The 27,594-nt window shown below is 41.0% G+C and overlaps 1 protein-coding gene across 1 annotated transcript in view; it reads left to right on the top strand.

Annotated features, from left to right (window-relative positions):
* LOC306928214 (glutamate receptor 3-like) overlaps positions 1 to 27,594 on the top strand; it is a gene marked incomplete at its 5' end in the record, with an annotated part of 131,760 nt that overhangs the window by 70,501 nt on the left and 33,665 nt on the right. The window contains 4 exons of the mRNA XM_079508151.1: positions 1,312 to 1,419; positions 3,418 to 3,624; positions 5,040 to 5,413; positions 8,366 to 8,564. Coding sequence (XP_079364277.1) covers positions 1,312 to 1,419; positions 3,418 to 3,624; positions 5,040 to 5,413; positions 8,366 to 8,564 — 888 coding nt within the window. The remainder of the gene's footprint in view (positions 1 to 1,311; positions 1,420 to 3,417; positions 3,625 to 5,039; positions 5,414 to 8,365; positions 8,565 to 27,594) is intronic.

Here is a 27,594-nt window from a genome sequence, read left to right as displayed (position 1 = left end):
ATTGAAATGAATAGTATGAGACACATCCTGACTATTTTGTATATCGTCGCTGTTAGGTGGCAACCTTGTACGTCCAAAATGTAGAAAGGAAACTGTGTTTCAATGGATCCAATTCAGCTATTAGTCACAAGCACTATTTAGTCATAATGATACCTTTCTCTGGTTAGATATTTATAGAATATTTAGATTTAGCCACTTTTACTATTACTTTAAGTACCCATTCTGGACGGGAACCCCTTTTGGTGTTTTAAACATTATGTTATACTTTAGCTATTGAGAAATAGCATATCTACAAGATCATAGCACGGCACACGGTGCCGTGCTCCAGGGGGTCCCTGGAACAACATATTTTCAGATGGGGGGTCCGCGGCCATATTCAGATAATTCTGGGGGTCCTTGACATGAAACAGTTTTAGAACCACTGACATAGAAACTGATTTAGAAGACATTTTTAGAATGCTCTCAGGTCTAATTCTAAATGGGTTGTAGCGATAACAGCAGATCTACAGTATGACACAATGCAACACGATAGCTTTTAGAGTTACAGACACTCGTGTGTCAGGTAGCATATTATGAAAAATCATAAAAAGTTTGAACATAAGGTTTCTGCCTGACAGCGTTGATATATCTCCTGGTGTTGGTATTATCAGCATGCTAGCGTGGGCACTGCCTTCTTGTTATGTAATGAAGTCATTGCTGAGGAGGTTAGCTAGGAATAGAACAATCCTCCGCCTCTATACTGTACTCTACATGCAGCACAGGTGTAGCGATCGCCTCCACCAGTGTTATTCTAGCTCAGGGGTGGGCAAAAGGTAGATCGTGATCTACCAGTAGATCACACAGGCTGTGCAGGTAGAACACATGACATGGCCCCTAAAAATATACAATTAAAAATAAACAATAAACTATTTTTGGCATCTGCCACACATTAAGGTGACTGCACTTGATTGATCGACATCAAAAAGGGCAGCGCAAACCCACAATGCAACAGGCCTACCGTGTTTTCAAAAGTGTTCACACAAACATCAATATTACAAAAAAGGAAAAGAAGTGCATTTGTATTTTCAGCAATGGGATAATATATGTATATATTTTTGGTGGGTAGATCTGGTTGTGCTGGTCATTTTGAAAGTAGCTCTCAAGTCTAGAAAGTGTGGGCAACCCTGTTCTAGCTCATATGATATCAGGCATGAATCAATTCTGTCTTCAATTATACAGATAGCGCCTTCCAACTCATCTGCACTTGGAGGCTCTATCTGTAAGCACATGTTTCTTCTTGCAATAACTTGTCAATCTCTCTGTCCCTTTCAGATTGGCTACTGGAATGAATACGAAAAATTTGTATATATAATGGATCCGCAGGTCACCAACGAGTCCTCTTCTGTGGAAAACCGAACAATTGTGGTCACTACTATCATGGTACACTTTTGAAGCAGATATTTAAAAAATGTTCCACCAAAGATTTCTGCCACTCAGGGTCAAGTGTCCATTGTTGCATTCTGTCCTGGGAGGGTAGGATATTTTTCTTGTTGCTTTCCATCCACTCACTACATGTTGAAACAGTCGACTCACCAAAGAGTGCTTCAACTGTATCCGTGTGGGTGACAAAGCATTTAGTTTTTACATTGCGGTGGTCTGTTGTAGCAGTGACGTCACAATACCGGACTTTGTTAATGATAACTATAGAGGTTAGACACCGTCTATTTGACATTCAGTGTGTGTACGTAAGTAAAAGTGAAGACACATTTTGTTTCCCTCTCATTAAGTAAATTATCAGTGACATCAGGGAGAGAAACGCTCAGTCAGTCATGTTGTGAATAATCAATTGGCTCACTGCGGGACACTGCATGAGCCCTGCTCTGTCAATAGGACATAAGCAAAGCCTGTTAACTTTTAGTATTCCCTTGCTCAAAACTAATTTTAATTCTCTTCCCTCTGAATTACTGAATTATATTATATTCGTTACTCTCAGGATATTATGGTCATATGGCTCACAATGCAGTAGTGGCAGGTTAAATCAGCAGTCATCAGTCATCTTTAAATGTACAATAAGGTACGCCTTATCTTACATTTAAAACCATGACCTTCTTTCTGACTTTGTCTATTATGTTCTCATCTTAGGCAAATTCAGAAAATCTAAGTCAATACATTCTCATTTAGATTTTTGCATAACAAATAATGTTATGTGTTGTGCAGGGTTAGGTTAGAAAGCCACACAGTAAGGTGTGTAATTCCATTACTGTGCCAATGCCAATCATGCCTTTTATTTGATATACTGTACTGTATGGCTATTAGTTCCAATGCATAGCCTAATAGTCATTTCTATAAGTTCAAGTACAAGTTAAAGTTTGCTGTCTGTCTTTCATTACATTACCATGATTTTAAGAAAATGCCATACGATGGAAGGTCGACTTAACATCATGAAGGGGAAAGCCATCCCCAGCCAGAACTGTACTTGGACTGGAGAGTTATCCATATTATTGTGTAAAAACAATAGGAACTCAGACATGCAATCATAGAAGAATCATAGAATCAGAAGGTACCCGTAACTACACAATCTGAACCAAGCCCATAGAGATGTAAAAAAATAGATTAAGCACAGTAAGTAATTGACCTGACATGTTGTATAATCCAGACATACTCTGGATTTTGTTGCACTATGAACAGTTTGGTTTGGACACAAGTTAAATGATATTTATTGCGTACATACGTACGTACTAGGTGCACTTTATATTTAAATGGTTTTCTAGATTTTGTTTGATGGATTATCCAGGCACAGTACGTTTGAGTTTGACACAAAGGAAGAAATAAGCAAGAACCATCCCAAACCTCATTGCTGTCGCTGATTTTTACTTGACGAATTGGAAACAGTCCCAGTGCCTCTTTCAACCTGCCTCCCACCCTCTTTTACCAAGCAAATGCAAAGCAGATGAGACCCTCACCCATGCCCTGTTGCCTATTCACATATTCAGATAATATGAGTCACTAGGACTAGATTAGCATGAGGGAACCCCCGCTTTCTCCCCGCTCTCCTGCTTTATATACCTGCTCTGTCCCTAACAGCTCCCACTGCCCTATGAGGCTGTGCTGGATGGTTGGTGGCTAGCTGCATGGGGCTGTGGAACCGAGTCAGTGCCCTATGAGGCTGTGCTGGATGGTTGGTGGCTAGCTGCATGGGGCTGTGGAACTGAGTCAGTGCCCCAGCATACCCGTGGGCCGTGACTAACTCCGCATAGTGCTTTATTGACCATGCTATTTTATATTTACCTTTGACTGTGCATTTTTGTTATCCACGCATGTGTGCATGTAGCCAAGCAAGGCCTTCGTCATGTGAGTGACCAAAGAGGTCTGGCCAGTGGCCACTGTGTATATGTTTGCTTGTTGTACTGTGAACTCACCACTATGTCTACTTAACAGGAAGCTCCGTATGTGATGTACAAGAGAAACTTTGCGCAGCAGGATGGGAATGAGAGATACGAAGGCTACTGTGTCGATTTAGCTGCTGAAATTGCAAAGCATGTGGGGATAAAGTATAAGCTGTCTGTAGTTGCGGACGGAAAGTACGGTGCCAGAGATCCAGAGACAAAGACATGGAACGGGATGGTGGGGGAGCTGGTGTATGGGGTAAGTGACGGTCTGCGTTTGCAGCAAACAGGTAGAAAGGAGGGGGGTGTTGTCATAATGTAGATGATGTACAACTATTTTCTCATCATAAATTATCACATTCATGTGATGTTAAGTGCAGGGCTCATGAATATTTCAGAAACTCCAGTTTAAAAAAAATGTACTGTACTTGCTTAATGTGGTATGTTATGGTTATGGATTACACACATTCCATTTGAAGAGATTTTCATCTTTCATGAATGTTCCCTAAAGAAAGAACTATAGTAGAACAACAGGGGCGTAAACATTTGAAACCAACAATGTGGAACAACTGATTTATATTTAGACTATTCTAAAATAAAAATACAAATACAAATAATAATCCAAAAATAGGGACACCAGGATGAAAGTCATTAATGTATGCTATTCTTAGTTTGACACTAAGAATATGAGCTATCAACATTCATAACAATTACCACACAAGTGTGATTCTTGTCATAATCATTATTGATACTTCACATTTACGTCAACAATACGTCCTCGTGTGTACACCACCTTGGAGAGATGCCATCTGTCTAGTAACTCAAAGGGATCACAAGCACCCCCCCCAGCACCCCCCCCCCCCCCCCCCACTACTGTATGGCCATTAATTAGCTATTTGCATGCTAATGAGCCAGGAGGTAATAGAGACCATGATTAATTTCAATCTGTGTCGGCCGAGGACATTCGTAACCTGAGCTAAGGTCGAACTCTGCGTTATATTTACAAATATCATTCTCTCTCTCTCTCTCTCTCTCTCTCTCTCTGGTTCTCTCTCTGTCTCTCTCTATCTCTCTACATCTTTATCACTGCAAGTATTTATCACTAATTGATGTGCCCGTAAGGCTTTGCAGAGACGCTGATGGAGGAGAGTGTCACAGGCTAATTCAAATTTTATGAACTGTTTGCATAAGCTCCTTCACCTCCGTATCCCAACCTTCGCCACTTGATTCATGGAGAAGATCTGGAAGACATTCAGCATCACTAGCACTTACATCAGTGTGGCAGTGGAGTGGAGTGCAGCTTGTTAATAGTGCAGTGCAGTGGTTCATTTGATAAGGCGGCAGATTTCACCAGTCTGCCACTCAAATACTTATTTTTTATTGTATTCCATATCTCATTATTATAAATGACATCCAGTACCACATTGACTGATTAGGGACATCAACTTTTCAATTTCAGCATTTCATGTTTTGCATGGTGGTTGGTTAAACTTCAAATACGAACTCATACTTTGTTATATGTCTACACCGTGGAAATATTTGATTATTATTATTTTGTTTGTTGAAAAATCACTTGGACTGGAGAGTTATCCTAATTCTTCGGTGTGTCTTAATTTGTGTCAGACGACTAACTACTGTTGTGCATTGTTGTGCCTATTCCCCCCATTCTTGCAGAGAGCTGATATAGCCGTGGCTCCTCTAACTATAACTTTGGTACGGGAGGAAGTCATAGACTTTTCTAAGCCATTTATGAGCCTGGGCATCTCCATTATGATAAAGAAGCCCCAAAAGTCCAAGCCTGGAGTCTTCTCCTTCCTGGACCCGCTGGCCTATGAGATTTGGATGTGCATAGTGTTTGCCTATATCGGCGTGAGCGTGGTGCTTTTCCTGGTCAGCCGTTTCAGCCCTTATGAGTGGCACCTGGACGAGAACGATGAGGCCAAAGACCCTCAGAGCCCTCCAGACCCTCCCAACGACTTTGGGATTTTTAATAGCCTGTGGTTCTCCCTGGGCGCCTTCATGCAGCAAGGATGCGATATCTCGCCAAGGTTGGTTGGTTGGTTGGTTGTTATGTTCACTTCCCATCACCTCTAAGTTGTCCTCATCATCTCTCTGCATTTTATAGTCGCGAAACATCTCCGCCCTCCCATGGTGCATATATGTTATTTTGAGCTTCCATTATATTGCCTGTAGCTGTTCCCCAGACTCCACTTCCTGCCTGTCCCCCGCACCTCATTGTCTTCCCTAATCATTGTTCCTAGTGGCTCTCCGCCTTTCGTTCAGGCCGCATGCTTTATAGCAGCGATGCGTTGCATCCACAAGATAACTTATATCCACCATGCTGAGGGCTGTAAAATGCACAGGGGTCATTTCATCCGAGTAGTTGCCTGTACTCCCCATGACTTTTGGAGGGCTACCGTGTTTTTGCTGCATGTCTCATTTTACACTCATCAACTTGGTGCATATAACGTATTCGACATGGAGCAGCACATCACCATCCATTTTCACCCTGATGAAGCGCCATTACCATGTCTGAGCCACATCGTGAAATCTTGTCTCGACAGCTCCTTTTTTATTCATCTCTTTATTCATCATTGTTCTGCTGCCCTTCATGTCTTTGCAGAAGACTCTGAATCTTATTTCATTCTTCATTCATTCGTCTTGTCTGGGACTTCACAGGATCTGAAGGATCAGTGACAGGAATAGGGGAAGTGCCCCCTGCACACACACACAGAGATTAATCACAATTAAAAGGAGTGGAAAAGGATGTGCTTTCTTTGTGTAGGAATGCTCTACTCAGTCTACTGTGTGTACAAAGACAAAAAGAAAGAAAAGTAGAAAATATGCATCACAATGTTAACACTGGACGATACAAGACCCTAGTGTTGACCTGTCCTAAACAACAACATTGATGCAGCAGTTTGCAATACAGACGGTGTGTGGAATCAGTGCATGTTTTGATAATGACTGTACCTGCAGTCTGCACCCAGCATGTTATAATAGGGCACTGACAGCCTTTTTCATTGAGTACTTTCACTTATACTTACACTAATAGTAGTTGACCAAATCAGACTCAGCTGGATGGAACTCAAACATCAGCCAGATCATGTCCTTCTTCTTCTTTCAGAATTTCAGTTTTGAGACATTTACATTACACACCCTTTTTTTATAGGGTTAGCATTTTTGATCATTCTAAAACTACAACTCAAAACTACCGAAATCCCCAACTACAAAACTACAAAGCTCCAAGTGCCTCTCCTTCATTAGATCATACAGTAGTTGTGATTTATCTGAACAGTAAAAACAGAGCTACTGTATTTGTATTATACAAAGTGTTTGATCTCTATTCAAGGCTTTAATTATTTCAAGGTTCATACAATTTGTAAATTGTATTTGAATTGTAAGAAACTGGAGCCAGGTGCGCTCCTCTGCTTGCCTTTGGGCGAGGGTGCTCAGCTGATAAGGTTAACTTAATAAGATGAAATCCACTGAGGTGGAAGGACACTCCAAAATAAAGATTTGCAAGACACAGCAGGAAACCAATGGATTGTGCAGTCCGGGTAGGGAATGAGACATTACCCCAGGTGAAGGATTTTATGTATCTCGGGGTCTTGTTCACGAGTGAGGGGAGGACAGAGAAGAAGATCAGCCGGAGAATCGGAGCAGCAGGGGTGGTATTGCAGTCGCTGTACCGCACTGTTGTGACGAAAAGAGAGCTGAGCCAGAAGGCAAAGCTCTCTGTCTACTGAGCAATGTTCGTTCCTACTCTCACCTATGGTCATGAAGTGTGGGTCATGACCGAAAGAATAAGCTTGTGAATACAAGTGGCCAAAATTAGTTTTCTTCAATGGGTGGCTGGCAACTCCCTTAGAGATAGGGTGAGAAGTTCAGTCACCCGAGAGATACTCAGAGTAGAGTCGCTGCTTCTTCGCTTAGGTGGTTTGGGCATCTGGTTATTTGCCTCTCGGGCATCTCCCTATAGGGAGGTCCTCGAGGCAGACCAAGGCGCAGTTGGAGGAATCACATCGACTCACTGGCCTTGGAACGCCTCGGGATCCCCCAGGAGGAAGTTACTAATGTTGCTCTGGAGAGAGAAGTCTGGAGCTCTCTGGTGGAGCTGTTGCCCCCGCGACCCGACTACGGATAAGCGGTTGAAGATGGATGGATGTCAATCAGTTACCATTTATTTATTTTTTAAGCGTTTCGGCGTTATGCCTTCATCAGAGAGGTTTTGTGTTCTTTTCTGTAGAGGTAATTTTATTACACTAGTTTGTCTGATTAGAATAGATTTTAAGACGCTTTTAAGATGCTTTATAGGGTTGGTAACTGATGCTTCAGTAGAACACAGGTAGGTGTTCACAACGTGTCGTGTTAGGAGTGCGATGCTTTGTGAGCTTGTAGACCTGCTATTTTTTTTTACCAAATGTTTGGCACAGAATAGGGATTCATGAGGACAATGATTAGTGAGGACAGTAGTGGTTAGGCATAATTAAAATGTGGAAAAAAGGAAGGATCTCTCAGTGATTAGCTCTGGGTATTCTTCCATACATTTGAAATCAAGTTTCAGTTAAGCTGCACCTCTGCAATTTTGTCTGCATGTATAGGTCAGCAAAATGAAAAGAGTTGTTCCAAAATAATGTTGACTGGCAGCTGTTAGGACATTTTCCTCAAGGTGTTGTGTTGATGTTAATAATCAGAAATTCAATAGCCTGACATTCAGCCTGAATTTAATAACATGTTTTTTTAAATCCAGTTTACCTCATATCCACTCACCAAAGAGGACATATGACTATGTTTTGAAAATGTCAACATTATTGACAGTAATGATATGCCCAAAATAGGGATTTATTTATTTGTTTTTAATTTTCCTCTCCTTTCCAATTGTCCACTCTTTAGCGGTCCTCCTTGGGCTGGGGGCGGCCTGATCGAACATTTGAAAAGGTGTTGGTTAGAGCCCCCTGCTTTCATGTCTTCCTGTCTGTCTCGCTTCCCACTCTCAGGTCTCTGTCAGGGCGTATTGTGGGTGGAGTGTGGTGGTTCTTCACCCTCATCATCATCTCATCCTACACGGCCAATCTGGCTGCCTTCCTCACCGTGGAAAGGATGGTGTCTCCAATAGAGAGCGCTGAGGACCTAGCCAAGCAGACAGAGATTGCGTATGGAACCTTAGACTCCGGTTCTACTAAAGAGTTCTTTAGGGTAAGTGTTTCAGCCACACAGCATGACTAATCTTTTAAAAGACCAATTCAATGTCAACCAGTCACAACACAGGTCTATACGAAAGTCTGCCTGTGGGTTTGTGGTTCCATTTTCAATAGGGATGTCCCGATACACTTTTTTCGTTTCCGATCCGATTCCGATCCAACAATTTCTGTGTTAGCCGATACCGAATACCGATACCAGTGCTTTAAAAAAAAAAAAAAGTGTAAAGTACATGTACTCATGGTTGCGTTATCACGTAGAATAACGTGAAGTTTAGCCCTGGTGATGTTCCACTTTGCAAGCACACACACACACACACACACACACACACACACACACACACACACACACACACACACACACACACACACACACACACACACACACACACACACACACACACACACACTAATAATTTTGGACATACAGTACAAGGTACCCGACAATATAGATTTAGGCTGAGCATGACCGAAACTTTATCCAAAACATTTTGAGATGTTTTCCTGGGAAAAGCATCATCTCTGGTTCCAGTTATTCATTTATGATTGTATTGGCAGGCTGTGATTTGTCAAATTTAGAGCAGTGTTTCTCAACCTTTTTTGGTCCTATCCAATATCCAGGTCCCTTACCGCTCCCTACACCCACTCCCACTTTCCAGCCGGGCTCATTCATTCCAATGTAAATATCATGGATTTTATACATTAAATACTGGTTCATTTTTGGAACCAGACCTTCAAAATCTCTTCCAAATCCGTCAACAAGGCCTGCCACTGGAAAAAATATGTGCGTGACATTTCTTTTTTAAAACAATGTTTTATCATTTAGGAAAACTATTGGTGGAGAGGTTTGTCTAACCCATGTTATGCTTAGCTGTGATTGGACCATAGCAGTTTGGGGAGGGGCTTAGCTATAGGTCACATAAATATTAGGAAACATCTCATCGATTTTTTTAGATTTTACATTAAACTGGACTGTTTGCATGTGATTATTATGTCATTATTAGCCTACTTCCCATGCAGGGAGAGAAAAAAGCCTGTTACTATTATAGTATAGAGCAGCACCGGAATCTCACATCAATATCAGTAGAGGGTGCTAAGTCCACAGGTTCATCTACTTTTTATTTGCATTGTAATCCCCATAGGGGGATTTTAGATCGCCTCATTTAAGAACTGTGAATAAACAAATCATTCCGTCCGTTTCACTCATATGGATATGAAGAATCAACTGACTGAGGGAAAAGCTAATGTTACTGCTGCTGAATTAGTTACATTTTGGCTAGAAACAGACTATGACTGACTGACTGTCGTAAACGATACAGAGACACCTCCCTGACAATATCGCAGAGACAGTTTGTTTATTTTTGGACCACAGGTCTTATATGAGACGATTTTAAGATGACCCCATGTTATTCTCTATAGAGAAAAACTTCCATGAACCAGGGGATGAGCGAGTGAGGACTTTGGTGCTCTATAATTGTATATGGATGTCAGGCCCTGTCACATGAGGCCCTCTCACAGCACTGAATGGCCCCAGAGCCCATTCTGGCTCTGGGGCGAATGCTCTCAAGGGAGGCCAAGTTTCACAGAAGCGTCACAGAGCGGATGTTCGGGTCTGACAAGTCCCGGAAAAGATGCGTTGTGATTGGCCAGTAGTCACTTGAGTGGCAACGTGGTGTAGCTTGCCTTTCGCACTTCTATGATACGATGCGATACGATACAACTTTATTGTCAGCTTTCACTGAAATTTGCTTTGCGTCCATGACGCCACCGTTCAAGATACAGACAGGACATACACAATACAATACACAAGGTACATTACAGGACATACACAATACATTACACAAGGTACATTACAGGACATACACAATACATTACACAAGGTACATTACAGGACATACACAATACATTACACAAGGTACATTACAGGACATACACAATACATTACACAAGGTACATTACAGGACACACCTCACAGAAGCAGACAGGAACAAGAACAATAGAACATATCCTCTTGGTTTACTGATTTTGGTTTAAAAGCAGAACAGACTGATGTACAAAAGAGTTCTTTAGCCTGTTTTTCTTATATTTTGGGACTCTAAACCGCCTCATGGTGGGCAACAGTTGATATTCATCATTTAAAACATGTAAGGGGTCTGGCACACTTCCGTCCCAGAGTGTAAATTGTTCCACCATCTTGTCCACACACATGGCTCCAACGCATTGCAGTGGCCAATGATGCATCTATTTTTGAGTGGTGTAAACCACTCCTACAACTGGCTTTGTTAGTCTGTGCAGAAAAAATGAGCATGGTTGCTATGTTCACCCTGTTCACCCGGGTGTGATTTCATTACGTCAGACATGATTTCATTACGTCAGACCCGTGTGACCTTACACCACTCAGTTCACACGGGTGTGATTTTTTAAATATCTATGGTTATGGTCCTGTCACAGGTTGTTACCGTGGTACCAGCCCTGTCACAGGAAGGTCAAGCTCTGTCACAGGGATTTCAGGCCCTGTCCCAGAAAAAAACAAAACAAACAGTGACTTCATAATACTGGTATATGACATAATTACTTCCGCCCTCCATAGTGCACTTGCCACTGCTGAGCAGCCAGGAATATAAAAATACGACAGACATTTATAGAAGCATCTTTTTTTGTATGATTCTCAAAAAATATGTGGATGTTAATCTGAGAACCGTATTCTCTCTTTCTCTGATGTAACGCAGTAAGGTCATCTCTCAAATAATGTGTCACTCATCCTAGTGGCTACTGCATGATTTATCTGTGAAATCAACACTACCTATTTTGTCTTGTGACAGGCCTTTGTTGTCAAAGCCTAAAGACTGAAGTTTAGATAAAGGGGTCTACCTTTTATCTTATTTATTTATTTATTTTTTTATTATTATTTATTTTTTTACAGCATACAGCATCTACTACAGTATCTAAAGCAGGGGGTCACACTATCACAGGCTACATTCACATTTTTGTTGGATACAGGCACATTTGAATGCATCAACTACAGTAAGCCAAGTCCTGGCTCTGACATAGTAGCCCAAAATCATGAAAATATTACATACTATATATGCTGTCTGAAACTATGAACTATAATAGGCCTATTTCGTGATTTTCATCTTTTTTTCAAATCCTCCAAAATCACGAAAAACGACATGCTATAGTATGCCGTCCGAAACCATGAACTATAGTATGTCGTTTTTTTTCGTGATTTTCATCTTTTTTCAAATCCTCCAAAATCACGAAAAATGACATGCTATAGTATGCCGTCCGAAACCATGGACTATAGTATGTCGTTTTTCGTGATTTTCATCTTTTTTTCAAATCCTCCAAAATCACGAAAAACGACATGCTATAGTATGCCGTCCGAAACCAAATATGAGAATTTCACTTTCACCTTTCATGGCAAATCACTTTCACCTAGAAACTCCATTCACACTTTTTGTAATTCAGCTTACTGTGGAGACATGCTGGAACTTTTTACTTTGAAATGTTTTGTAGTTTCTGAGTTATTTAACTTAAACGCCCAATGCATTCTCAATGGCAATAGCACAAACTTTGGCATGCTACTAGTCCTACATACTTACACCTAGAAACCCCATTCAAACCTATTTAGGTTCATCTTACGGTGGACATGTTTGCCTGAAAAGGAATCTTTGAAATGTTTCATAGTTTTAGAAATATAGTGCTTTCAAATTTGAGAAATTTACAATGGGGCTCAATGGCAGATATTGGCACGTCAAAAAAGCACTTTCACCTAGAAACTCCATCCACACTTTTTATAATTCAGCTTACTGTGGAGACACATGCTGGAACTTTTTACTTTGAAATGTTTTGTAGTTTCTGAGTTATTTAACTTAAACGCCCAATGCATTCTCAATGGCGATAGCACAAACTTTGGCATGCTACTAGTCCTACATACTTACATCTAGAAACCCCATTCAAACCTATTTAGGTTCATCTTACGGTGGACATGTTTGCCTGAAAAGGAATCTTTGACATGTTTCATATAGTTTTAGAAATATAATGCTTTCAAATTTGAGAAATGTACAATGGGGCTCAATGGCAGATATTGGCAAGTAAAGATTTGAGTGGGGTTTGAACCGACAACCTCCAGATCATGTAACAAGCTTTTTGTACACAGCAAGCACAGTGTACAAAAAGGGTACAGAGCCTGCCTGGGAATCAGGAGGCCCCAGGTTCAAGTCCTGGCTCTGACATAGTGCCCCAAAATCATGAAAAAATGACATACTATAGTATGCTGTCTGAAACCATGAACAATAGTAGCCTAGGCCTATTTCGTGATTTTCATCTTTTTTTCAAATCCTCAAAAATCACGAAAAACGACATGCTATAGTATGCCGTCCGAAACCATGAACTATATGCCTATGTCGTTTTTTCGTGATTTTCATCTTTTTTCAAATCCTCCAAAATCACGAAAAATGACATGCTATAGTATGCTGTCCGAAACCATGGACTATAGTATGTCGTTATTTCGTGATGAAAATCACGAAAAATATTCCTACTATCGTTCATGGTTTCAGACAGCATACTATAGTATGTTATTTTTTCATGATTTTGGGGCACTATGTCAGAGCCAAGACTTGAACCTGTGGCCTCCTGATTCCCAGGCAGGCTCTGTACCCATTGAGCCACTGTGCTTGCTCTGTACAAAGAGCAAAAAAGATAATGATAGAAGAGCCAGAGACTTGTTTCCATTGTGGTTCATAAGTATTCAAACCTCTAGAGATAAACAACAGCACAAGAAACAATTGACAAATCTCCTGTTATTTTATTTTTGTATGAGTGTTGTTACTCAAAGGGGAAGGCAAACTGTCTTGTGGCAGGTAGCAAGAAACTCAGTGACTTAGCACACTCGTTACATGATCTGGAGATTGTCGGTTCAAACCCCACTCAAATCTTTACTTGCCAATATCTGCCATTGAGCCCCATAGTACATTTCTCAAATTTGAAAGCACTATATTTCTAAAACTATGAAACATTTCAAAGATTCCTTTTCAGGCAAACTTATGTCCACCATAAGATGAACCTAAATAGGTTTGAATGGGGTTTCTAGGTGTAAGTATGTAGGACTAGTAGCATGCCAAAGTTTGTGCTATTGCCATTGAGAATGCATTTTTCATGATTTTGGAGGATTTGAAAAAAAGATGAAAATCACGAAATAGGCCTACTATAGTTCATGGTTTCAGACAGCATACTATAGTATGTCATTTTTCATGATTTTGGGGTACTATGTCAGAGCCAGGACTTGAACCTGTGGCCTCCTGATTCCCAGGCAGGCTCTGTACCCAGTGAGCCACTGCGCTTGCTGTGTACCATAAGCAAAAAAGATAATGATAGAAGAGCCAGTGTGACGGAAAAGCGTGACGAAAAAGTGTGACGAAAAAGCGTGACGATCTGTCTGTCTGTCTGTCTGTCTATCAATCTATCAATCTATCAATCTATCAATCTATCTGTCTTCAAGCCTGCCTAACTTCTAGTATTTTATTTTGAAGTTGTAGAAGGACCAAGACCATGTGATTTAACCATGTGACCAGGGAACAGAATAGTCACGTGACTTCATTTTTTTATTCAGAAACTACAAATGGAGCAGTGTGTGGAATCAGACTGAATTGCCATTGAGAATGCATTGGGCGTTTAAGTTAAAGGACCACTTCACCACTTTTCAACCTATCTTCATATAATAGGTCCTTACAAATAATCGTGATAAAATGGCACAATTTTTTTCTACTCAGTCTGTGTCTCATGTGGGCAGTTTACAAACCCGTCCACCAGTGACATCATCAATGGGGAATCCAAGCTAATAGAAACTGCAGGCGTTCTAGTCCTGAAAAGTTGTAATGCGAAAAAGGAAGCCATCGTTCTCACGATAATAAAAATCTAAACATTTTTGTAAAAAACATCTGCCTAACGATGATGTCACTGGTGGACTGGTTTCCGAACTGCCCACAGCCCTCCTATGGGACACAGACTGAGTAGAAAAGAATGGTGGTATTTTATCATGATTATTAGTGAGGACCTATTATATGAAGATGGGTTGAAAAGTGGTGAAGTGGAACTTTAAATAACTCTCAAAAAAATCACTTTCACCTAGAAACTCCAGTCACACTTTTTATAATTCAGCTTACTGTGGGCACACATGCTGGAACTTTTTACTTTGAAATGTTTTGTAGTTTCTGAGTTATTTAACTTAAACACCCAATGCATTCTCAATGGCAATAGCACAAACTTTGACATGGTAGCCTACTAGTCCTACATACTTACACCTAGAAACCCCATTCAAACCTATTTAGGTTCATCTTACGGTGGACATGTTTGCCTTTGTAAAACATGTCCACCATTGACATTGTACAGAGCATGTCAATGGTGTTTGCTGTGAAACTTTGCTTTGAACTTAAACGCCCAATGCATTCTCAATGGCAATAGCACAAACTTTGGCATGCTACTAGTCCTACATACCTACACCTAGAAACCCCATTCAAACCTAGTTAGGTTCATCTTACGGTGGACATGTTTGCCTGAAAAGGAATCTTTTAAATGTTTCATAGTTTTAGCATGCCGTTTTTCATCATTTTTGAGGATTTGAAAAAAAGACGAAAATCACTCCGAGACGATGGGCTATAGCCCATGGTCTCGAACGGCATACTATAGCATGCCATTTTTCATCATTTTTGAGGATTTGAAAAAAGACAAAAATCACTCCGAGACCATGGGCTATAGCCCATCGTCTTTTTTTCAAATCCTCAAAAAGGATTTGAAAAAAAGGACCTACTGTATAAACCTTCAAGGTTTATAGGTCCTGCTCTGCTCAATCAACAGGACAAGAACACACACTCGTTACTTTTCTTCCAGTTTATTATACTCGTAGTCACGCTACTAGTCCTACATACTTACACCTAGAAACCCCATTCAAACCTACTTAGGTTCATCTTACGGTGGACATGTTTGCCTGAAAAGGAATCTTTGAAATGTTTCATAGTTTTAGAAATATAGTGCTTTCAAATTTGAGAAATCTACAATGGGGCTCAATGGCAGATATTGGCACGTCAAAAAAGCACTTTCACCTAGAAACTGCATTCACACTGTTTCAAATTCAGCTTACTGTGGAGACACATGCTGGAACTTTTTAGTTTGAAATGTTTTGTAGTTTCTGAGTTATTTAACTTAAACGCCCAATGCATTCTCAATGGCAATAGCACAAACTTTGGCATGCTACTAGTCCTACATACTTACACCTAGAAACCCCATTCAAACCTATTTAGGTTCATCTTACGGTGGACATGTTTGCCTGAAAATGAATCTTTGAAATGTGTCATAGTTTTAGCATACCGTTTTTCATCATTTTTGAGGATTTGAAAAAAAGACGAAAATCACTCCGAGGCGATGGGCTATAGCCCATGGTCTCTGAGTGATTTTTGTCTTTTTTTCAAATCCTCAAAAATGGCATGCTACAGTATGCCGTCTGAGGCCATGGGCTGAGCTTGAACCCACGACCTGTGGCTCACATAGACAGCAGCTTATCACAGAGTGCCACCATGCTCTCTGAGAATCTCCTCAGCTTTCCATCTCTTTCCAGTTCTCTTCTGGATGTTATTCTCCAAAACATGCTGTAGAGTGAAAGTAGGAGGAACTCAGCTGGATTTGAACTCACAACCTCTGGCTCACATGGACGTCATCTTAACAAGGGTGCCACTGAGCTCTCAGTTATTTTTAGGTTGTAAGTTGTTCTTCTTGGTGTCACTTTTCAAATGGGGCCTTGGGATCATGTACAGAGCATTTGAATGGTGCTGTGCATCAAAGGTGTCTTTAGTGCTTTTAAGTGTTATTGTGGATGTTAATCAGATAATACAGAGGAGAAACCATGACAGGACACAGACAGCCTCCCCATTGGTGGATGTGATCCTGGCAGCCAGCCCAGGTGTGTTCTGGTCCTGTTGATTGAGCTGAGAAGGACCTATAAACCTTCAAGGTTTATAGGTCCTGCTCTGCTTAATCAACAGGCCCAGAACACACACTCGTTACTTTTCTTCCAGTTTATTATACTCGTAGTCACGCTACTAGTCCTACATACTTACACCTAGAAACCCCATTCAAACCTACTTAGGTTCATCTTACGGTGGACATGTTTGCCTGAAAAGGAATCTTTAAAATGTTTCATAGTTTTAGAAATATAGTGCTTTCAAATTTGAGAAATCTACAATGGGGCTCAATGGCAGATATTGGCACGTCAAAAAAGCACTTTCACCTAGAAACTGCATTCACACTGTTTCAAATTCAGCTTACTGTGGAGACACATGCTGGAACTTTTTAGTTTGAAATATTTTGTAGTTTCTGAGTTATTTAACTTAAACGCCCAATGCATTCTCAATGGCAATAGCACAAACTTTGGCATGCTACTAGTCCTACATACTTACACCTAGAAACCCCATTCAAACCTATTTAGGTTCATCTTACGGTGGACATGTTTGCCTGAAAAGGAATCTTTGAAATGTTTCATAGTTTTAGCATGCCGTTTTTCATCATTTTTGAGGATTTAAAAAAAAGACGAAAACGAGGATTTGAAAAAAGAGATGAAAATCACTCAGAGGCGATGGGCTATAGCCCATGGTCTCGAACGGCATACTATAGCATGCCGTTTTCCATCATTTTTGAGGATTTGAAAAAAAGACGAAAATCACTCCGAGACCATGGGCTATAGCCCATCGTCTCGGAGTCATTTTCGTCTTTTTTTCAAATCCTTGTTTTTCATCATTTATGACCATGGGCTATAGCCCATATCGGACGGCATACTATAGCATGCCGTTTTTCATCATTTTTGAGGATTTAAAAAAAAGACGAAAATGACTCCGAGACGATGGGCTATAGCCCATGGTCTCGGAGTGATTTTTGTCTTTTTTTCAAATCCTCAAAAATGATGAAAAATGGCATGCTATAGTATGCCGTCTGAGGCCATGGGCTGAACTTGAACCCACGACCTGTGGCTCACATAGACAGCAGCTTATCACAGAGTGCCACCATGCTCTCTGAGAATCTCCTCAGCTTTCCATCTCTTTCCAGTTCTCTTCTGGATGTTATTCTCCAAAACATGCTGCAGAGTGAAAGTAGGAGGAACTCAGCTGGATTTGAACTCACAACCTCTGGCTCACATGGACGTCATCTTAACAAGGGTGCCACTGAGCCCTCAGTGGTTTTTAGGTTGTAAGTTGTTCTTCTTGGTGTCACTTTTCAAATGGGGCCTTGGGATCATGTACAGAGCATTTGAATGGTGCTGTGCATCAAAGGTGTCTTTAGTGCTTTTAAGTGTTATCGTGGATGTTAATCAGATAATACAGAGGAGAAACCATGACAGGACACAGACAGCCTCCCCATTGGTGGATGTGATCCTGGCAGCCAGCCCAGGTGTGTTCTGGTCCTGTTGATTGAGCTGAGAAGGACCTATAAACCTTCAAGGTTTATAGGTCCTGCTCTGCTCAATCAACAGGACCAGAACACACACTCGTTACTTTTTTCCAGTTTATTATACTCGTAGTCACGCTACTAGTCCTACATACTTACACCTAGAAACCCCATTCAAACCTACTTAGGTTCATCTTACGGTGGACATGTTTGCCTGAAAAGGAATCTTTTAAATGTTTCATAGTTTTAGAAATATAGTGCTTTCAAATTTGAGAAATCTACAATGGGGCTCAATGGCAGATATTGGCACGTCAAAAAAGCACTTTCACCTAGAAACTGCATTCAAACTGTTTCAAATTCAGCTTACTGTGGAGACACATGCTGGAACTTTTTACTTTGAAATGTTTTGTAGTTTCTGAGTTATTTAACTTAAACGCCCAATGCATTCTCAATGGCAATAGCACAAACTTTGGCATGCTACTAGTCCTACATACTTACACCTAGAAACCCCATTCAAACCTATTTAGGTTCATCTTACGGTGGACATGTTTGCCTGAAAAGGAATCTTTGAAATGTTTCATAGTTTTAGCATGCCGTTTTTCATCATTTTTGAGGATTTGAAAAAAAGACGAAAACGAGGATTTGAAAAAAGAGACGAAAATCACTCCGAGACGATGGGCTATAGCCCATGGTCTCGAACGGCATACTATAGCATGCCGTTTTCCATCATTTTTGAGGATTTGAAATAAAGACGAAAATCACTCCGAGACCATGGGCTATAGCCCATCGTCTCGGAGTAATTTTCGTCTTTTTTTCAAATCCTTGTTTTTCATCATTTATGACCATGGGCTATAGCCCATATCGGACGGCATACTATAGCATGCCGTTTTTCATCATTTTTGAGGATTTAAAAAAAAGACGAAAATCACTCCGAGACCATGGGCTATAGCCCATCGTCTCTGAGTCATTTTCGTCTTTTTTCAAATCCTCGTTTTTCCATGTATGCCGTCTGAGGCCATGGGCTGAACTTGAACCCATGACCTGTGGCTCACATAGACAGCAGCTTATCACAGAGTGCCACCATGCTCTCTGAGAATCTCCTCAGCTTTCCATCTCTTTCCAGTTCTCTTCTGGATGTTATTCTCCAAAACATGCTGCAGAGTGAAAGTAGGAGGAACTCAGCTGGATTTGAATTCACAACCTCTGGCTCACATGGACGTCATCTTAACAAGGGTGCCACTGAGCTCTCAGTTGTTTTTAGGTTGTAACTTGTAAGTTGTTCTTCTTGGTGTCACTTTTCAAATGGAGCCTTGGGATCATGTACAGAGCATTTGAATGGTGCTGTGCATCAAAGGTGTCTTTAGTGCTTTTAAGTGTTATCGTGGATGTTAATCAGATAATACAGAGGAGAAACCATGACAGGACACAGACAGCCTCCCCATTGGTGGATGTGATTCCAGGTGTGTTCTGGTCCTGTTGATTGAGCTGAGAAGGACCTATAAACCTTCAAGGTTTATAGGTCCTGCTCTGCTCAATCAACAGGACCAGAACACACACTCGTTACTTTTTTCCAGTTTATTATACTCGTAGTCACGCTACTAGTCCTACATACTTACACCTAGAAACCCCATTTAAACCTACTTAGGTTCATCTTACGGTGGACATGTTTGCCTGAAAAGGAATCTTTGAAATGTTTCATAGTTTTAGAAATATAGTGCTTTCAAATTTGAGAAATCTACAATGGGGCTCAATGGCAGATATTGGCACGTCAAAAAAGCACTTTCACCTAGAAACTGCATTCAAACTGTTTCAAATTCAGCTTACTGTGGAGACACATGCTGGAACTTTTTACTTTGAAATGTTTTGTAGTTTCTGAGTTATTTAACTTAAACGCCCAATGCATTCTCAATGGCAATAGCACAAACTTTGGCATGCTACTAGTCCTACATACTTACACCTAGAAACCCCATTCAAACCTATTTAGGTTCATCTTACGGTGGACATGTTTGCCTGAAAAGGAATCTTTGAAATGTTTCATAGTTTTAGCATGCCGTTTTTCATCATTTTTGAGGATTTGAAAAAAAGACGAAAACGAGGATTTGAAAAAAGAGACGAAAATCACTCCGAGACGATGGGCTATAGCCCATGGTCTCGGAGTCATTTTCGTCTTTTTTTCAAATCCTTGTTTTTCATCATTTATGACCATGGGCTATAGCCCATATGAGACGGCATACTATAGCATGCCGTTTTTCATAATTTTTGAGGATTGAAAAAAAGACGAAAATCACTCCAAGACGATGGGCTATAGCCCATGGTCTCGAACGGCATACTATAGCATGCCGTTTTCCATCATTTTTGAGGATTTGAAAAAAAGACGAAAATCACTCCGAGACCATGGGCTATAGCCCATCGTCTCGGAGTAATTTTCGTCTTTTTTTCAAATCCTTGTTTTTCATCATTTATGACCATGGGCTATAGCCCATATCGGACGGCATACTATAGCATGCCGTTTTTCATCATTTTTGAGTATTTAAAAAAAAGACGAAAATGACTCCGAGACGATGGGCTATAGCCCATGGTCTCGGAGTGATTATCTGTTAATCAGATAATACAGAGGAGAAACCATGACAGGACACAGACAGCCTCCCCATTGGTGGATGTGATCCTGGCAGCCAGCCCAGGTGTATTCTGGTCCTGTTGATTGAGCTGAGAAGGACCTATAAACCTTCGCCCAATGCATTCTCAATGGCAATAGCACAAACTTTGGCATGCTACTAGTCCTACATACTTACACCTAGAAACCCCATTCAAACCTATTTAGGTTCATCTTACGGTGGACATGTTTGCCTGAAAATGAATCTTTGAAATGTTTCATAGTTTTAGCATGCCGTTTTTCATCATTTTTGAGGATTTGAAAAAAAGACGAAAATCACTCCGAGACCATGGGCTATAGCCCATCGTCTCATCTCGGAGTAATTTTCGTCTTTTTTTCAAATCCTCGTTTTTCATCATTTATGACCATGGGCTATAGCCCATATCGGACGGCATACTATAGCATGCCGTTTTTCATCATTTTTGAGGCTTTGGAAAAAAGACGAAAATCACTCCGAGACGATGGGCTATAGCCCATGGTCTCGAACGGCATACTATAGCATGCCGTTTTGCATCATTTTTGAGGATTTGAAAAAAAGACGAAAATCACTCCGAGACCATGGGCTATAGCCCATCATCTCGGAGTAATTTTCGTCTTTTTTTCAAATCCTCGTTTTTCATCAATTATGACCATGGGCTATAGCCCATATCGGACGGCATACTATAGCATGCCGTTTTTCATCATTTTTGAGGATTTGAAAAAAAGACGAAAATCACTCCGAGACGATGGGCTATAGCCCATGGTCTCGAACGGCATTCTATAGCATGCCGTTTTCCATCATTTTTGAGGATTTGAAAAAAAGACGAAAATCACTCCGAGACCATGGGCTATATATAGCCCATCGTCTCGGAGTAATTTTCGTCTTTTTTTCAAATCCTCGTTTTTCATCATTTATGACCATGGGCTATAGCCCATATCGGACGGCATACTATAGCATGCCGTTTTTCATCATTTTTGAGGATTTGAAAAAAAGACGAAAATCACTCCGATACCATGGGCTATAGCCCATCGTCTCGGAGTCATTTTCGTCTTTTTTTCAAATCCTCGTTTTTCATCATTTATGACCATGGGCTATAGCCCATATCGAACGGCATACTATAGCATGCCGTTTTCAATCATTTTTGAGGATTTGAAAAAAAGACGAAAATCACTCCGATACCATGGGCTATAGCCCATCGTCTCTGAGTAATTTTCGTCTTTTTTTCAAATCCTCGTTTTTCATCATTTATGACCATGGGCTATAGCCCATATCGGACGGCATACTATAGCATGCCGTTTTTCATAATTTTTGAGGATTTGAAAAAAAGACGAAAATCACTCCGAGACGATGGGCTATAGCCCATGGTCTCGAACGGCATACTATAGCATGCCGTTTTGCATCATTTTTGAGGATTTGAAAAAAAGACGAAAATGACTCCGAGACGATGGGCTATAGCCCATGGTCTCGGAGTGATTTTTGTCTTTTTTTCAAATCCTCAAAAATTATGAAAAATGGCATGCTATAGTATGCTGTCTGAGGCCATGGGCTGAACTTGAACCCACGACCTGTGGCTCACATAGACAGCAGCTTATCACAGAGTGCCACCATGCTCTCTGAGAATCTCCTCAGCTTTCCATCTCTTTCCAGTTCTCTTCTGGAAGTTATTCTCCAAAACATGCTGCAGAGTGAAAGTAGGAGGAACTCAGCTGGATTTGAACTCACAACCTCTGGCTCACATGGACATCATCTTAACAAGGGTGCCACTGAGCTCTCAGTTGTTTTTAGGTTGTAAGTTGTTCTTCTTGGTGTCACTTTTCAAATGGGGCCTTGGGATCATGTACAGAGCATTTGAATGGTGCTGTGCATCAAAGGTGTCTTTAGTGCTTTTAAGTGTTATCGTGGATGTTAATCAGATAATACAGAGAAGAAACCATGACAGGACACAGACAGCCTCCCCATTGGTGGATGTGATCCTGGCAGCCAGCCCAGGTGTGTTCTGGTCCTGTTGATTGAGCTGAGAAGGACCTCTAAACCTTCGCCCAATGCATTCTCAATGGCAATAGCACAATCTTTGGCATGCTACTAGTCCTACATACTTACACCTAGAAACCCCATTCAAACCTATTTAGTTTCATCTTACGGTGGACATGTTTGCCTGAAAAGGAATCTTTGAAATGTTTCATAGTTTTAGCATGCCGTTTTTCATCATTTTCGAGGATTTGAAAAAAAGACGAAAATCACTCCGAGACGATGGGCTATAGCCCATGGTCTCGAACGGCATACTATAGCATGCCGTTTTCAATCATTTTTGAGGATTTGAAAAAAATACGAAAATCACTCCGATACCATGGGCTATAGCCCATCGTCTCGGAGTCATTTTCGTCTTTTTTTCAGATCCTCGTTTTTCATCATTTATGACCATGGGCTATAGCCCATATCGAACGGCATACTATAGCATGCCGTTTTCCATCATTTTTGAGGATTTGAAAAAAAGACGAAAATCACTCCGAGACCATGGGCTATAGCCCATCGTCTCGGAGTAATTTTCGTCTTTTTTTCAAATCCTCGTTTTTCATCATTTATGACCATGGGCTATAGCCCATGGTCTCGAACGGCATACTATAGCATGCCGTTTTCCATCATTTTTGAGGATTTGAAAAAAAGACGAAAATCACTCCGATAGCCTACCATGGGCTATAGCCCATCGTCTCGGAGTCATTTTCGTCTTTTTTTCAAATCCTCGTTTTTCATCATTTATGACCATGGGCTATAGCCCATATCGGACGGCATACTATAGCATGCCGTTTTTCATCATTTTTGAGGATTTGAAAAAAAAGACGAAAATCACTCCGAGACGATGGGCTATAGCCCATGGTCTCGAACGGCATACTATAGCATGCCGTTTTCCATCATTTTTGAGAATTTGAAAAAAAGACGAAAATCACTCCGAGACCATGGGCTATAGCCCATCGTCTCGGAGTAATTTTCGTCTTTTTTTCAAATCCTCAATTTCATCATTTATGACCATGGGCTATAGCCCATATCGGACGGCATACTATAGCATGCCGTTTTCCATCATTTTTGAGGATTTGAAAAAAAGACGAAAATCACTCCGAGACCATGGGCTATAGCCCATGGTCTCGAACGGCATACTATAGCATGCCGTTTTGCATCATTTTTGAGGATTTGAAAAAAAGACGAAAATGACTCCGAGACGATGGGCTATAGCCCATGGTCTCGGAGTGATTTTTGTCTTTTTTTCAAATCCTCAAAAATGATGAAAAATGGCATGCTATAGTATGCTGTCTGAGGCCATGGGCTGAACTTGAACCCACGACCTGTGGCTCATATAGACAGCAGCTTATCACAGAGTGCCACCATGCTCTCTGAGAATCTCCTCAGCTTTCCATCTCTTTCCAGTTCTCTTCTGGATGTTATTCTCCAAAACATGCTGCAGAGTGAAAGTAGGAGCAACTCAGCTGGATTTGAACTCACAACCTCTGGCTCACATGGACGTCATCTTAACAAGGGTGCCACTGAGTTCTCAGTTGTTTTTAGGTTGTAAGTTGTTCTTCTTGGTGTCACTTTTCAAATGGGGCCTTGGGATCATGTACAGAGCATTTGAATGGTGCTGTGCATAAAAAGTGTCTTTAGTGCTTTTAAGTGTTATCGTGGATGTTAATCAGATAATACAGAGGAGAAACCATGACAGGACACAGACAGCCTCCCCATTGGTGGATGTGATCCTGGCAGCCAGCCCAGGTGTGTTCTGGTCCTGTTGATTGAGCTGAGAAGGACCTATAAACCTTCGCCCAATGCACTCTCAATGGCAATAGCACAAACTTTGGCATGCTACTAGTCCTACATACTTACACCTAGAAACCCCATTCAAACCTATTTAGGTTCATCTTACGGTGGACATGTTTGCCTGAAAAGGAATCTTTGAAATGTTTCACAGTTTTAGCATGCCGTTTTTCATCATTTTTGAGGATTTGAAAAAAGACGAAAATCACTCCGAGACGATGGGCTATAGCCCATGGTCTCGAACGGCATACTATAACATGCCGTTTTCAATCATTTTTGAGGATTTGAAAAAAAGACGAAAATCACTCCGATACCATGGGCTATAGCCCATCGTCTCAGAGTCATTTTCGTCTTTTTTTCAAATCCTCGTTTTTCATCATTTATGACCATGGGCTATAGCCCATATCGAACGGCATACTATAGCATGCCGTTTTCAATCATTTTTGAGGATTTGAAAAAAAGACGAAAATCACTCCGATACCATGGGCTATAGCCCATCGTCTCTGAGTAATTTTCGTCTTTTTTTCAAATCCTCGTTTTTCATCATTTATGACCATGGGCTATAGCCCATATCGGACGGCATACTATAGCATGCCGTTTTTCATAATTTTTGAGGATTTGAAAAAAAGACTAAAATCACTCCGAGACGATGGGCTATAGCCCATGGTCTCGAACGGCATACTATAGCATGCCGTTTTGCATCATTTTTGAGGATTTGAAAAAAAGACGAAAATGACTCCGAGACGATGGGCTATAGCCCATGGTCTCGGAGTGATTTTTGTCTTTTTTTCAAATCCTCAAAAATTATGAAAAATGGCATGCTATAGTATGCTGTCTGAGGCCATGGGCTGAACTTGAACCCACGACCTGTGGCTCACATAGACAGCAGCTTATCACAGAGTGCCACCATGCTCTCTGAGAATCTCCTCAGCTTTCCATCTCTTTCCAGTTCTCTTCTGGATGTTATTCTCCAAAACATGCTGCAGAGTGAAAGTAGGAGAAACTCAGCTGGATTTGAACTCACAACCTCTGGCTCACATGGACGTCATCTTAACAAGGGTGCCACTGAGTTCTCAGTTGTTTTTAGGTTGTAAGTTGTTCTTCTTGGTGTCACTTTTCAAATGGGGCCTTGGGATCATGTACAGAGCATTTGAATGGTGCTGTGCATAAAAAGTGTCTTTAGTGCTTTTAAGTGTTATCGTGGATGTTAATCAGATAATACAGAGGAGAAACCATGACAGGACACAGACAGCCTCCCCATTGGTGGATGTGATCCTGGCAGCCAGCCCAGGTGTGTTCTGGTCCTGTTGATTGAGCTGAGAAGGACCTATAAACCTTCGCCCAATGCACTCTCAATGGCAATAGCACAAACTTTGGCATGCTACTAGTCCTACATACTTACACCTAGAAACCCCATTCAAACCTATTTAGGTTCATCTTACGGTGGACATGTTTGCCTGAAAAGGAATCTTTGAAATGTTTCACAGTTTTAGCATGCCGTTTTTCATCATTTTTGAGGATTTGAAAAAAGACGAAAATCACTCCGAGACGATGGGCTATAGCCCATGGTCTCGAACGGCATACTATAACATGCCGTTTTCAATCATTTTTGAGGATTTGAAAAAAAGACGAAAATCACTCCGATACCATGGGCTATAGCCCATCGTCTCAGAGTCATTTTCGTCTTTTTTTCAAATCCTCGTTTTTCATCATTTATGACCATGGGCTATAGCCCATATCGAACGGCATACTATAGCATGCCGTTTTCAATCATTTTTGAGGATTTGAAAAAAAGACGAAAATCACTCCGATACCATGGGCTATAGCCCATCGTCTCTGAGTAATTTTCGTCTTTTTTTCAAATCCTCGTTTTTCATCATTTATGACCATGGGCTATAGCCCATATCGGACGGCATACTATAGCATGCCGTTTTTCATAATTTTTGAGGATTTGAAAAAAAGACTAAAATCACTCCGAGACGATGGGCTATAGCCCATGGTCTCGAACGGCATACTATAGCATGCCGTTTTGCATCATTTTTGAGGATTTGAAAAAAAGACGAAAATGACTCCGAGACGATGGGCTATAGCCCATGGTCTCGGAGTGATTTTTGTCTTTTTTTCAAATCCTCAAAAATTATGAAAAATGGCATGCTATAGTATGCTGTCTGAGGCCATGGGCTGAACTTGAACCCACGACCTGTGGCTCACATAGACAGCAGCTTATCACAGAGTGCCACCATGCTCTCTGAGAATCTCCTCAGCTTTCCATCTCTTTCCAGTTCTCTTCTGGAAGTTATTCTCCAAAACATGCTGCAGAGTGAAAGTAGGAGGAACTCAGCTGGATTTGAACTCACAACCTCTGGCTCACATGGACATCATCTTAACAAGGGTGCCACTGAGCTCTCAGTTGTTTTTAGGTTGTAAGTTGTTCTTCTTGGTGTCACTTTTCAAATGGGGCCTTGGGATCATGTACAGAGCATTTGAATGGTGCTGTGCATCAAAGGTGTCTTTAGTGCTTTTAAGTGTTATCGTGGATGTTAATCAGATAATACAGAGGAGAAACCATGACAGGACACAGACAGCCTCCCCATTGGTGGATGTGATCCTGGCAGCCAGCCCATTCTCAATGGGCTGGCTGCCAGCCCATTGAGAATGCATTCTCAATGGGCTGAGAATGCATTCTCAATGGCAATAGCACAATCTTTGGCATGCTACTAGTCCTACATACTTACACCTAGAAAACCCATTCAAACCTATTTAGTTTCATCTTACGGTGGACATGTTTGCTTGAAAAGGAATCTTTGAAATGTTTCATAGTTTTAGCATGCCGTTTTCAATCATTTTTGAGGATTTGAAAAAAAGACGAAAATCACTCCGATACCATGGGCTATATAGCCCATCGTCTCGGAGTAATTTTCGTCTTTTTTTCAAATCCTCGTTTTTCATCATTTATGACCATGGGCTATAGCCCATGGTCTCGAACGGCATACTATAGCATGCCGTTTTCCATCATTTTTGAGGATTTGAAAAAAAGACGAAAATCACTCCGATACCATGGGCTATAGCCCATCGTCTCGGAGTCATTTTCGTCTTTTTTTCAAATCCTCGTTTTTCATCATTTATGACCATGGGCTATAGCCCATAAGACGAAAATGA

The sequence above is a fragment of the Electrona antarctica genome (assembly GCF_951216825.1).
Source record: "Electrona antarctica genome assembly, chromosome: 8".
Classification (NCBI taxonomy): domain Eukaryota; kingdom Metazoa; phylum Chordata; class Actinopteri; order Myctophiformes; family Myctophidae; genus Electrona; species Electrona antarctica.
Note: the sequence above shows the minus strand (reverse complement) of the source record. Positions and strands in the feature narration are given on the sequence as shown.